We start from the raw sequence: 14239 nt of genomic DNA, 5'->3' as shown, positions 1-14239 counted from the left end.
TTTGAGTTTTTTTTTTAAAAAAAGTTACCTAGTTTTGTCATCAATATCTTTAATAAATGTTTGTTTTGTACATGGTGACGGGTGAGTTTGTAAAACAACAACAAAAAATCAATTATTCGGGATAAAAAAAACTGAAAGAAATGAAATATACACGTGTCGTATAAAGATAGGTAAGACTTTGTCTGGGAAGCACCCTCATTTATTTGGTTTTGCCGTTTTTAACCTTTTACGACCAACCCTCTGTTTCTTATATCTCGAAAATCTTTCTCATATTCTTGTGCAGAGAGCCCTCTTCTTCAGTCCTTCTTTCACAACCAGACATACTCTTCCTTTCTCTCTATAAATACCATCTCTCTCTCTCTCTCTCTCTCCTCTCTCCTCGCTATCTTTCTCTCTCTACCTCTGTTTTGTCACTCTGCTGTGAGTACAAATAGCTATAACGTCTGTACTGGTGATTACTGGTGGGAGAAACGTGAACAAGCACAGAGAGCAAGAGAGAGAGACAACAGACAAGGGAGTTTCAAAAAGATTTTCTCTCTTTTTTTTTTTTTTTTAAATTTTTTCCTTTTTCAAAAAACAAAATTAATATAAAGGAAGAGAGCAGTGAGAGTAGTGAAGGCGTTTTTCTTGTTTTACTTGGGGGTGTCTTTCTTTCTCTCTCTCTCTCTCTCTGTGGATATAAACACACAATGTCGGCTTACAAAGATGAAGATCCTCGAATCCATGGCATCAAAACTAAGATTCGTGTCGTCCCAAATTTCCCTAAACCTGGTTTGTTTCTGTCTCTTTTTTTTTTTTTTTTTGAGGATTTTCTTTTGTTTATCGCTGCATAAAAAAATGAAAGAGAAAAAAGTTGGGACTTGCAATTGTTGAAAACCAAAGCATTTGACTTAGATTAAAGTGGATTTTACATTTCGTAAGAAAAAGCAGTGAGCTTGATGGTTAAAAATCATTCCTTTTTCTTTTTTTTTTTCCCTTTATTTTCATTTCCTACTGGACAAAGGGTATGTTTGCTTTTAAAGATTTTTTCTTGGTTATATTCTTTTTCGAATCAAGTTCTCATTTTTTGTTTTTGTCTTAACGGCTGTGGAATGTGCAGGTATTATGTTTCAAGACATAACAACTTTACTACTTGACCCAAAAGCCTTTAAGGACACAATTGATTTATTTGTTGAGAGATACAAAGGCAAAAACATATCTGTGGTTGCAGGTAAAAAGAAAGTTCTCTCATTTTTTTTCTCTCCTTGTGAAAGAGAAGGAACAAAAGAAAAAAGGAAAAAGAGTTAAACTTGAGGTTAAATGTGTGATCTATAGCTTTAGAAGAAGCTTTTATCTGAGTGATTAGTTTTGAAGGTGGTGGGGTCCTTTGCTTACGAGTAAAGTAGGCCTGAATGATGTTAAAAATAATAAATAAATAAAAAAAAAAATTCTTGTTCTGCATAAGTTTCTGGTTGTCTTTTTGAATGCTTTTACGAGACATAATGGAATGGAAGTGACTGGGTTTTGGGAGTGATTTTTTGTTTGACTATGGATTTTATTAGTGGGTTATGCCACTAATGACTCCCTTTGAAGTTTTCATTTTTAGCGGCTCATATTTGATGCCTCCTCTTTCTCTCTGTCTCTCTCTTTCCCCCCTAAGCATGTGCTTGGATCCAATTTGCAAAGATGGTAGTTGGTGATGGAGAGGCCCACTTTGTAAAATGTGGGCCCCTTTGGATGCCATTTTAACTTGGGCCAAATTGTTTCGGCTTCATATTATTTTCATACCCTTGTTTTATCATCTTTGTGTTTGTGTGCATTGGAGTTCTTGATGACTTATTTGAGTCCATTGTTATCCTTTAATTTCAATCTGTACTTTGCTTGTTTTTTTGTGGATTTGGCTTCATTCAACTCCAATGTTCTAGCCCCTCGAAAAAAGACTAAAACTTCACGTATGATTCATTCATTACATTGTGGAATGAATAATAATTTAGAACTTCATTCAGAGAAACAAGTGTTTGTAGTGGACACACGTCCTTCCTCTTTAGGCATCTCGATGAAGATCGGAGGTAGGGCATAGTAGTTAGGAAGGTGATGAAATGTTTTCTTGTCAAAATGTTAACTTGTTGCAATTATTTAGACTTAGTACACTTGCAAGTAGACACTGAGGGGAACTGAAATTGCATTGTGGTATCATTATTGCTGGGCCTTGCTTTATTTTGTATATGAAATAATTTGGCTTAAGATTTCCTATGTGCTTTGTCTTAACATGATGTGTGTGTACTATATTTATGGTATGTCTATATGTGTGCTGAGGTGGATATATGCTGTCCTCCTGTATATGAGAACTTTTTAAACAATTTTGGATTTTTCTCTTGAAAATTATATCCATGCATGAAAAAGATAAGGAATTGAGGTTTTTTTCTCATTTTGCAGCACATTTTATTTGATGTTACATCGCTAGTTAATTGTGTGCTGTATTTGATTTGGATATTTATATATATATGGTCATGTCATATGTATAGTGTTTGAAACCTATTCTCTCTCTCTCTCTCTCTCTCTCTCTCTCTCTCTCTCTCTCTCTCTCAATTTCCATGTATTGTAGGCTTTATTCTGTACTTTAATAAATTTTGTCTGATTTATTAGTATCAAATGCAGCTTATTCAAAGTTTGGCAAGAAATAAAACATTTAAACTTAACTTTCTTTGAAATTGATATATCTCCTCTGCATGTTCACAACTTAATTTTCAAAACATTTTATCTATCATAAGAAGATTCTGTCAGTTTTATGGACTTGTGGAGTTGAATATGAAAATAGGACATTTAGTCTAAATTGCAAAATTCAACCCAAACTATTCGAATGATATGACCCCATAGCCTCAAACTTCAACTTTTTCTTTCCGTTTCTCCACAACAACTTTTTTTTTTCTTTAATAGAAAACATTCTCTAAGGATTGTCGTTATGTTGGTGTTTGTTGAACACAACATGATTTTTGACATTTGTTTACTGTATTCTTGAACACTGACCAGATTTTGGTGTAAGAATTTTAAATGGTCGGCTTTAGTTTGAGAATAAGGGAATTTCAAACTCAAGTGTTTAAGGTGGCGTTTGGTTGGAGGTAATGAAATGGAAAAGAAATAATTTTTATTCCATTCATTTGTTTGGTTTCATTTTTAAATATTGGAATGTCATTTCTATTTTAGCTATGTTTTTATTTCATCCAACCAAACGCCACCTAATGAAGTGTTTGCTATGTGAGTTTGAGTTAGAGAAAGTAGAGCTGGAAGGAATAAACTTGGAGGGAATATGAAATCCAAGCACTATTTTAATTTAAAAATTAGACTCTACTTGGAAATACAAATACTTTGTCTTGTCTCATGCCAAACACCCCATAAATAGTTTGAGATTACCTCAAAAATAAACTTAAAATTGAGACCCTTACACTAAGGTGGCATTTGATTGGGAGGAATGACAATATAGAAATGGGAATTGAAATAAAAATGAAATAGAATAAAATTTAAAATACATAAAAAAATTGATAAAAAATTATTAAATTTTTTCTCATCATTCATTGGAATGGTCTTTCCTTCCATATCAAAATGGAATTGTCATTCCACCAAAATGGTGGAAAGGCCATTCCATTGGAATGATATTTTAACACTTTAATATGTAACTAAACAAAGGAATGGAATGGAGATTGTTTCCTTTCCATTCTATTTCATAACCTCCAACCAAACCCCACCTAAAATCATACTAAGCATAGGTTTGATTATACATTTTGATTCTTAAGAACCCTAACTCCCAAAACAAACACCACCTTAGAATTACCGAAATAGTGCTTTGAAATATGACATTTGTTTTGTATTCTCAGGAATAGAAGCTCGGGGTTTCATTTTTGGTCCTCCCATTGCATTGGCAATTGGAGCAAAGTTTGTTCCACTGAGGAAACCAAGGAAGTTGCCTGGTAATTTCTACATCTTGTGGGTGGCAACAACATGCCACTGAAAGTTTTCCTCTAATGCTAATTCAAAATCTTTTGTCGTGGCAGGTGATGTCATCTTTGAAGAGTATACTTTGGAATATGGAAGGGATCGTCTTGAGATGCATGTTGGAGCGGTTAAACCTGGCGAACATGCTTTGGTAGTTGATGATCTAATTGCCACCGGAGGCACACTTTGTGCTGCAATGAATTTATTGGGTAATTTCATATAACATTTTCTCATACACAACAGTTCCTTCATTATATATGTGAAAAGTAGTATGTAATGTAATTCTTGAAAGTGAATGGCAAGTGTAAATAGTTGCATAAGTACTTAAAGTTTTGGGTTTGTAAGCGGCATAAATCTAATGATTTTTTTTAGCGGCATAAGTACTCAATGTTTATAAACTGGTCTGGACGAAAATATGTAGTACCAGTTACTTTTAAATTTTTTTTAATAAATTTAAAATGAAGTTTATACTGACGAAAATAGAGAAAAATTACAGTTTTACAAATATTGGGTACTTATGCTACTTAAAAAAAAATCATTGAGTTTATGACACTTACAAACTCAAAATTTTGAGTACTTATGCCGCTATTTAACCTGAATGACAATATCACTTGTCACACCACAAGTTTTGTGTGATGTTTATGGATAGTATATCCTACACATAACATTCTTTTATGCCTCAAATTCTAGTTTGGCACCTCCTGTAACTTACATAGCTTGTACATTTGGCTGAAAAATTCTCTCAACTTTATGCTTAACTGATAATAATGCAGAACGCGTTGGAGCTGAAGTTGTGGAATGTGCATGTGTTATCGAGTTGCCGGATTTACAGGTTAGTTATCAAGAAAGAAGAAGCCTAGTGTTATGATTTGTCAGTTTAGTTTTTGCTGTGTAGCTAAAAAATGAGTCTAATTTTTCGTTCTTGTTCTGCTTTCAGGGTCGGGAGAGATTGCATGGGAAACCACTGTATGTGCTGGTGGAATCCCACTAAAAACACCTCCTGGAGTATTAGCTAAACCAAAACAAAAGAAGCTTCACCTGTAATGCTGCAAAGCATAACGAAAGATGTACATTTAGAGGCAACATTATTGGATGCTACTACAGCTACTTCTTCACTTCTTCTGGGATCTATCTGATTGTATTCGCCCTCTGGTTTACTGAGTTGAGTTTCTTATTTGACTATTACTGAATTTCGTTTTATGTGAAAGAAAAGAAAAGAAAAGAAAAAATTGAAAAAACAAGTCATGGGAAAGGGGGTTGGATTTTGTGTAGGACTATTTTTTTTTTCTCTAAAAGAATTTTTTTCAAGACAATGAAATCTGATGATGGTGCAGCCATCTTATCTTGAGTGCCTTTTATTTTTTACATTTATTCTGTGGGCTACAGTTGTTACTAGTATCTCTGTCTTAGCCATTAATATAGGAAAAAAACTTAATGGACTTGGTTAGATTAGATGATATGGAAAGCTTAAGTGTGAGGAGGTGGTCTATATGTCTAATGTAGATTAAGTAAAATATCACTAAATTCCTTCTAAATTATAGACCTAATCATCATTTGACAAGATTAAAATAAGATGGTGATGGTGATGGTGATATATTGTGGACTTTCTCTGTTTAGTTTGAATTCTGCACCCTCATCCTTATGTCAAATTAATAAACTAATAAAGATGATGTGAATTAATTAATCAAAGGATTAAAAAGAGAAATAGGATAATGCATTAGGGGTGTTTAGCATTTTCTGTTATATTGTTGTGGGTGTAATAATGTTTAGAAAAATATGGCTAACTAATCATAACATTACTCAATTAAAAAAGGATTTTACTTTTATATACTACACAACTATGGTAACAAATTATAACATTACTCAATTAAAAAAGGATTTTACTTTTATATACTACACAACTATGGTGATAAATCATATGATTCGGCTTTCTAAACTTCAACTTGTATCGAATTATGGTCATAAACTTTTAAGGCCATTAAAAATCACTCTTAAATTATTTAGATTGTTGGATTTAAATTTTTTCTTTTTTAATTTTAGTAAGGAAAGTTTAACATGGATAAAAGTTAGGCTTGATTTGGTACATGTTAAAGTTCGAGGGGCATGATTTGGTAGATATCAAAGTCTAAGGAGTATGATTTAGTACATGAACAATCACAGAATTAGTAAAATTGACGAAACTGGAAAAATGTCTTAAAATCCAACAATCTCAATAGTTCAGTAGGAATTTTTAACGGCTAAATAAATTCAGAGAGCATGATTTGGTATATGTCAGAATTCAAGACAAAAATACTAATTAGCCTAAGTATTATGGAGGAAAGTTTTGTTTTGTTCCACGAGTCTTCAGTTGAGGCTATTTTTGAAATTTCAAATTGGAAACGACAAAAACAAGTTAAAACGATTATAGCACATGTCTAGCGACAATGTTATTAAGAAACGATAATTGTTAGCAGGATCTATGCAATGACAGCTAAAATACCAAACAACATGATTTGGAACAACGAAAACAAAACGAGAAAGTTTCGAGAGAGTGAATTGCATTGACTTTAACTAGGAGAAAATGACTAGACTAGAGAAATGAAAATTATTAGAGGAGTTTGTTGAAACTTAAGAAAGATAGAGAATGAGAGAGAATGAAAGAAGAAAGAGATGAAAGAATGATTTGTGTTTCTTAGATTGAAGAAGGAGTATAACATCAGCTTATACACAAAATAAAAATAGAGCAAAAAGCCTAATAAACTATACAGCTCAGCGAACCAGAATTCTAACTAACTTCTAACAGTTTTGAGGCTAATTGATTCTTATCCACCCCTTCAAACTGAGTGTGGAAGGAGAAAACACAATTACTTTGTCACAAAGATAAGAAAATCGAGAGCTAGAAATTGATTTGGTTAGGCAATTAGCAACCTGATCCAGAGCAAGCACATGTTGTACTTGAATGTGACCTTAAAGCATCTTGTCTCGGACAAAATAGAGATCAATATCTCAATGTGCTTGGTGCGAGCGTGAAGAATCGGATTAACAACCATCATGATAGTGCTCAAATTGTCCCACTAGATCGTAGGAGGCACAGACAAAGGAAAATGAAGTTCTTGAAGAAGGGACTGAATCCACGTAACTTCAGTAATAACACTCACAATTAGGCTACGAAACTCAACTTCACTAGAAGACTGAGAAATAGTGGACTACTTTTTAGACCCCCAAGAAACAAGTGTGCCTCCAAAATATACACAAAAACCAGTCGTAGAGCGACAGTCATCAAGGTCTGAAGCCCAGGCTGCATTACAAAAGGCCTCAAGATGAAAAAGTGAGGCTAAAGAGATGAGTAACCTGAAGTCAAGTGTCCCAGCCAGGTATCTAAGAATGTGTTTGACTGCAATCCAATGTAAGGAGAGAGAATCATACATGAATTGACTCACCTTGTTAACACTAAAGGCAGTTTCAGGCTGAGTAATGGTTGCATATTGCAACGCACCAACAACTGATCTATAAAGTGTAACATCAGTAATAGGCTCACCCTCATATTGAGATAACCGAAGGCTACCATTCATTGGAGAGTTTTGAGAATTGACACCTTGCATTTGGGCTATGTGGAGAGGATCATTCAAGTACACCCTTAAGAGCGAAGGTCTAGCCTAGTTCAGAGATAAGTGAGGAAACAACCTTGTCATGACTCTCTATCACAAGAATGTCATCAGCATATACAAGGACATAAGTGCAATGTATTGGAGTAGTGCGAACAAACAATGAATGATCATACTGAGCAGACACAAACCCAAAACTAAGTAAGGCTATGGATAATTTCTCAAACCAAGCTCGTGGAGCTTGTTTGAGACCATAAAGTGCCTTTTGGAGTTTGTAAACTTTGTTGGGGTGTAAAGGATCAACAAAGCTTGGAGGTTGAACCATATAGATCTCCTCATTCAAGCCACCATTTAGAAAATTATTGTTGACATCGAGTTGACGAATCGACCACCCTTTTGTAAATCCTATAGTAAGAACAATGTGAATGGTGACAAGCTGAATAACAGGACTAAAGGTCTCATTGAAATCAAATCCCTCTTGTTGATGAAAACCTTTAGCCACTAAGTGAGCTTTGTACCTAGACACAGGGCCATCTGGATTTTCCTTGATCTTATGAACCCATTTACAACCAATAGGGACTCGGCCTTCAGGTAGATTAACAAGGATCCATGTACCATTTTTTCTTAAAGCCACCATTTCAGTATCCATAGTTGCAAACCAGTTAGGGTCTTACAAAATAGCTTTAAGTGAGCGAGGTTCAAGCGAAACATAAAGAATTTAGGCTTGAGAATTCTCGATTTACCTCTAGTAACCATGGGATGTTGATTAACAGTTGGAGGAGAGACATTATCAACACAAACAACCATTGTTGGAGAAGCATTATATGCAAAATTGAGCTGGGAAGCTCCATGACAACAACGTGTCTATTTTAAACTTGAGTACTCAATGGAGCAGAGACATTATCAACACTAGCAGTCACTGTTTGAACTTGAGTACTCAATGGAGCTTGAGCACTTGGTGTGATAACTGTCTGACCATTCATCTCAGTAGGAGGCATGGAAATTGAGGTAGTAGTTGACTTGTTAGTATCTGGTATTGCAGCACAGGAAATGACACCTTGAGTTTGGGGTTGGTGAGAAGCTGAGGCTAAGTTGAAAGGTTGTCCATGAGTGACTGAAGTAGATAAGTTTGATGATGTATTAGAACAGCTTGGAGCAGCGACTGTGTATGGAAAATGACACTCATCAAATAGAACATCTCGGGAGATATGCATTCTTCCATCTTTAGAGAGGCATTTATAGCCTTTGTGAGACAAGATTTATCCCAAAAAAGTGCAAGGTACAGACCTATATTGTAGCTTTACACGATTGTAAGGTAATAAATTTGGGTAGCAAAGACACCCAAAAACCTTCAGAGAATTGTAATCTGGTTTTACTTTGAACAAGATCTTAATAGGTGTCATGTGATTGAGTACTGGAGTTGGCTTCCAATTGATAAGAAACCAGCAGTTCGGTAAGCTTCATCCCAAAACTTCAAGGGTAAAAAAGCTTGTGCCATCAAGGTTAGTCAACTTTCTACAATATGGTGATATTTACGTTCAAAAACTCCATTTTATTCATGCGTATGAGGACAAAACACTCTATGAACAATGCCAGAGGACTTAAGAAAAGTTGTGAAAGCTTGATACTCACCTCCCTAATCCGATTGTATAGCTTTGATCTTAAACCCAAGTTGAAGTTCCACTTGAGTTTTAAAATTAGTAAAAGTGGGAAGAGCTTCACACTTTGTTCTTAGTAAGTAAATCCAAGTGTGTCTGGAATAAGCATCAACAAAGCTAATATAATACTTATATCCATTTGAAGAGGTGATAGGAGCAGGACCTTGTAAATCTGAATGTAGCAACTATAAAGGCTCAGTGAATTCAATTGAAGAATGAGAAAAAGGTAACTTTTGGTGTTTGCCAAGACAACATGTAGAACACAAATCTGAAATATTTTTATTACTAATTCAACATTACAAGAAGAAAGAACCGACTTGACTATTTTATTAGCATTAGGATGTCCAAGTCGATTATGCCACAAATTGAAAATAGCATTCGGTACAATCATCTCTGAGCTCAAACATTTCCTCTCAAATGAAGTAGTACCCTGACTTGAGATTTCAGATTGAGAGTTAAAGTGAAGATCCTCAATGTCAAACTTATACAATCCTTGTTCAAGCTTCCCAACAAGTAAAGTCTTCTTGGTATCCTAGTCCTTGACACAATAGAAAGAAGGGTGAAACTCAAAAAAGACACCATTATCATTTGCAAATTGAGAGACACTTAATAAGATTTTAGTTTTGTCAGGAACACGTAGAAGCTTAGATAAAACAAGAGACTGAGAATTAAATGGTGAAATGAAATAAGTTTGACCAATATTTAAAATAGGTAAACCTGTTTCATTACCCATGAGTATCTTCTCTTGTCCATTGCAGATTGACTCCATCAACTGTGATGTGGTGTGTGGCTCCTGAATCTAGGTACCAAGAGGTATCATTCACAACCTTTGGTGAAACATAAAAGGCTTGCATTTGTTACACAATTTATGAGCAATTACGCAAGTGTACGTAATTATTTGTAGTTTTAAACTCACACAGGTGAGGTCGATTCACTGGGAATTGTTATCAAGTACCACAAAAATTAGATTTGCGTTTCTATTTGGCAAATCGATTAAAAAAATTGAAGAATTAAATGATTAGAAATTAAAAAGCAAGGAAATAATAATGAAGAGTGTAATTAATTATGGATGAGTATTTAGGAATACGAATCCTGTTAGTTTAGTTTCTCAATTGCTAATGTTAATTATTAATTCTCTCCCTCTTAGTGATGACAGATTATCAATTTAACCCTAACTCTTCTCAGATCATTAAGGTCCTAAATCATATATCATCTACTCACATCGCTGCAGTAAATTAATATATAACTTGCATCAAAATCAGAATCTACACATCGCATAAGCTATGTGAATACTCTCGTTTTACATCAACTTATGCTTGTCCTATTAGAGCAATTTTATTATTCACTTCTCAGATTTTATATTAGGATCATAAGTCACATTTAAGATGGTCAGTCTAAAATATGTAATTAAAACAAATAACAACAAATCACACAATCAGGGAAGAAAACTAATAATCACATTAACTGAATTACATAAATATCATCTAATAATCATCATATCCCTAAATTGGCAATTTAGTTCATATTCATATCCATAATAACACTAAAGCAGAATTTAACATAAAAGAAATAAAAGGAGAAGAAAGAAACTGATGGTGGAATGAATCTGGGCTGCCACTCTACTCCTTCGGCCGTCCTTGACTACTTTTTGGTCTAAAATTCACTTCCCCTCTCTTTTTCTCGCAGTCCATTTTATAAATTCAATCCCAGACTTCAAAGAATTGAGAAAAGACAAAATTGGTCTCGAATTGTACGGAACCTCGCCGCAGCCATGAAATGCCTCGCTGCGACGAGGTTCTTGTGGTTGTTTTTAATGCTCCCTGCCAAGGTCTCGGCGCGGCCATGAATAAATCTACCGCAGCGAGTGTTGCTTTAGCCGTGGCTAGCATTGGCCTCGCCGTGCGACTGGGCCAATTAAAAATCTTCCATTCTGCCAAATCTTGGCCACGACCATGAATAAATCCGTCGCAGTGAAGAATGCGTTGAATGCTGCTTTTTCAATTTCTCTTCACTCGCCTTGGTCTCTTATCAAACTTTTGAAGCCCCAAACTTTAACAGCTATAGGACACCTGAAAACATAAAAAATAAGCATAGTGTTTTCCTAAAGCATCACAAACGACTCAAAAACGACTCTGATTAACACTCGAAAACTATGCTAAAAATAGCCTAACAGCATTTCAGCCACAGCAGCGCTGCTAGGGAAGTGTTGAAATGATTTAGGACTAGTAAATGACTTATCAAACCTATGAAAGCATTGCTTAGCTGTGTGTTCAAGTTTATGACACAACTGACATTGTGTTTTCTGTCCCAATACAATGTTAATTAGGACCATGACTGAAAGAGGGACCACCACCACTTTTTTGCACTCCTGAGGATTGTCCACGATTAAATCTAGGACCACCCCCACCACAGACTGTAGGATAACCTATATATCTAGGACTATAAGAGACAAGATGTGTGTTAATGAATGGTTACTAGACCCAAAGAAATCAAATCCTCAAGCAAAATTTCCTCTAGAAGTAATTCCAACAAAATAAGTCCTACGAATATAAGGAAAACCTCTAGTTTGGGAAAAATTAACCTTAGGTTTAGACATATCAAGTTCTTGTTCTCCTTTGTGCACTCTCACTTCTTGAGCCAAAAGAAGTGCCTCAATTTTAGAGACAGTGTACACATCCTTTCTTGTATTCAAAGCAGTGAAAAATACATCAAACTCAGATGGAAGACCATTAAAAATAACCTTAATGTGTTCTTGTGCAGTGAGTACACATTGAGTTTGTGACCAATCGTAGCAAGAACCTTAACCAGAACTTTTATTTTTGGCAAATAATCATCAAGATTTCCAGTCATTTTACTATTTCTCAACTGAGTTTTACACTGACCTATTTTAGCTCGATTGTTTGCAGTGTAATACTCAGTTAGATAGCTCTAGATCTGACATGTGGTGTCACATCCAATTAGTCGATTTGTGGTATTCTAAGAGATTGAAGAAAGCAACCACGAGACAAGAATTTTGTCTTGCTGCTCTCAGTCTTCATACTCTACACTCACTCTGTTTTCAACATCATCTTCAGCTGTGTTAAACTTTGGTGGAGCATGATCCGGATTGAGAAATTTCTAAAGTCGGCTATCGAAGCTAAGACTTGGTGTCTCCATGACAAGAAATTATGTTCATTAAGCTTGATCGAAAGGGTATAGGCAAATGTAATCATAGTTGTCTTAAAGTTAGAACCTGAGTTTGAAGAACCATCTATGGAGAACGAGGAAGCTCTGATTCCATGTTAAAACTTAAGAAAGATAGAGAACGAGAAAGAACGAAACAAGAAAGAGATGAAAGAATAATTTGTATTTCTCTGAAAAAGGAGTACAATATCAACTTATATATAAAATAGAAATAGAGCAAAAAGTCTAACAAATTATACAACTGAACAAGTCAGAATTTTATCCAACTTCTAACAGTTTTGAGGCTAATTGATTCTTATCTGTAACAAAGTTGAATAATTAGTCATATGACATTAATGATATCTTAAAAAGAAAAAGAAAACATTTGCAAATAATTTAATTTAGTGGTACGTTAAAAGTTGGGACATACTATTATTTTTGAAACAATTTCTTCACATAATTACTCAACAACAATAATAAGGAATCATAAGTATGAAACAATATGTCGTTTTCAAATAAATATTTGCATGTATTATGTGAGAGAGAGGAAGAGAGGAGGATCTAGCTAACTAGGTGGCGAATGAGTAACTTGTCTTGTAAGTAATTTTTTCTGTTTTTGGTCAGTAAATTAATTAAAAGGCTTATTAAATAATAATAATAATAATAATAATGATAATAATAATAATAATAATAATAATAATAATGTAAAAGATAATATAAGTAGTAGTCAAATTAAGTCATTTCATGGTATAGAGGGCTTTATGTGTCTATCAAAGATTGTGACTTTATACCAAATGTCATTTTCATTTTCTGCTAAGCAAAGTTTCTGGTCCAAGTTCCTAACTTTGGTTTTGGCTTTGGCTTTGTCTTTGTAGGTGTTTTTTTTTTTTTTTAAAAAAAAAAAAATATATATATTCAAACCTTAAAAGGTTAAACACTATACCTTTTTTGTTACCCAAATTCATCCTATTATTATATATTCTTCAACAACCCTAGAACAAACCATGTCAACTGCTACTCTTACACAATTTAACATTAATTTGATACTCAATCTATATATCATGTTCTTAACTTCAATCCTTTTAACCTAATTTGTACTATCTCAGCTACCAATATACTACTCTTTTATTATTCTTTGTTTTCACTCTGATAGTCTGATATCAAGTAATGACTTAGTCACATATTTATCTAGTAATAGTGACATAATAATAAGTTGTTGGGATACATAACATTTTTCTGTGTGTACAAAACAGAGGTGCATATGTCAGTATTAATATTATTTCTTAATACAAATCCCGTTGCATAAAAAGAATTTACTAAACATTTTATTTAAAAAATACTTTAACAGACATGGAATGCATAAATTAAGTAGCTAAAAAGCCAAAAGTTACTCAAAATATTTTGAATAGGGTCAAAAGGTAAAAGATGATTAATAAATTGAACATCCCAAATTTATAAAGTAGGTCACTTCTAAGGTAATTTATGTAATATGGTAATTTATGGATGGTATAGTATTGATTTTAGAGCTTATTTGAATATACCAAGTATATTTTTCAGCCTTAACTCCATCTAGAGGAGGAAGCAAGAAAAATAAAAAAGCTGCAAATACCCAAGCTTTTCAAATCCAACATTCTATGTTTTTAGTTAACTTTTTCTTTAGTTCGTTTTGTCTTTTGTTAGTGGATTATTATTATTTTATTTTACTATTAATTTTTGGAATAATTACGTAAGGTATTATTTTTTGTAAAATATTTACATTTTTACGTTCAAAGAATGTTTTTTTATATTTATACGGTTTTCTAAAAAATAACACGAAAACAACATAAAATCAACAAGAAACAACATAAAAGTAACATGAAAATAACA

At 33.8% G+C, this 14239-nt stretch overlaps 1 protein-coding gene across 1 annotated transcript; it reads left to right on the top strand.

Moving 5' to 3' along the window:
- The first annotated feature begins 233 nt into the window (after positions 1 to 233).
- On the top strand, positions 234 to 5317 carry LOC115716958 (adenine phosphoribosyltransferase 3). Its single transcript, XM_030645888.2, has 6 exons — positions 234 to 771; positions 1100 to 1210; positions 3852 to 3944; positions 4029 to 4178; positions 4743 to 4801; positions 4907 to 5317. Exons 1-6 carry the CDS (start codon positions 690 to 692, stop codon positions 4958 to 4960), a joined length of 549 nt encoding a protein of 182 aa, XP_030501748.2. The 5' UTR covers positions 234 to 689; the 3' UTR covers positions 4961 to 5317.
- Positions 5318 to 14239: the final 8922 nt, after the last annotated feature.

Source organism: Cannabis sativa, chromosome 5, assembly GCF_029168945.1.
Source record: "Cannabis sativa cultivar Pink pepper isolate KNU-18-1 chromosome 5, ASM2916894v1, whole genome shotgun sequence".
NCBI classification, from domain to species: Eukaryota; Viridiplantae; Streptophyta; class Magnoliopsida; order Rosales; family Cannabaceae; genus Cannabis; species Cannabis sativa.
This window is presented reverse-complemented; position numbering and strand designations above follow the sequence as displayed.

Coding starts and splice junctions, on each gene's coding strand:
- LOC115716958 (XM_030645888.2), top strand. CDS start 690: ATGTCGGCTTACAAAGATGAAGATCCTCGAATCCATGGCATCAAAACT. Junction 1,211..3,851: donor AAACATATCTGTGGTTGCAG/GTAAAAAGAAAG, acceptor TTGTATTCTCAG/GAATAGAAGCTCGGGGTTTC. Junction 4,179..4,742: donor TGCTGCAATGAATTTATTGG/GTAATTTCATAT, acceptor ATAATAATGCAG/AACGCGTTGGAGCTGAAGTT.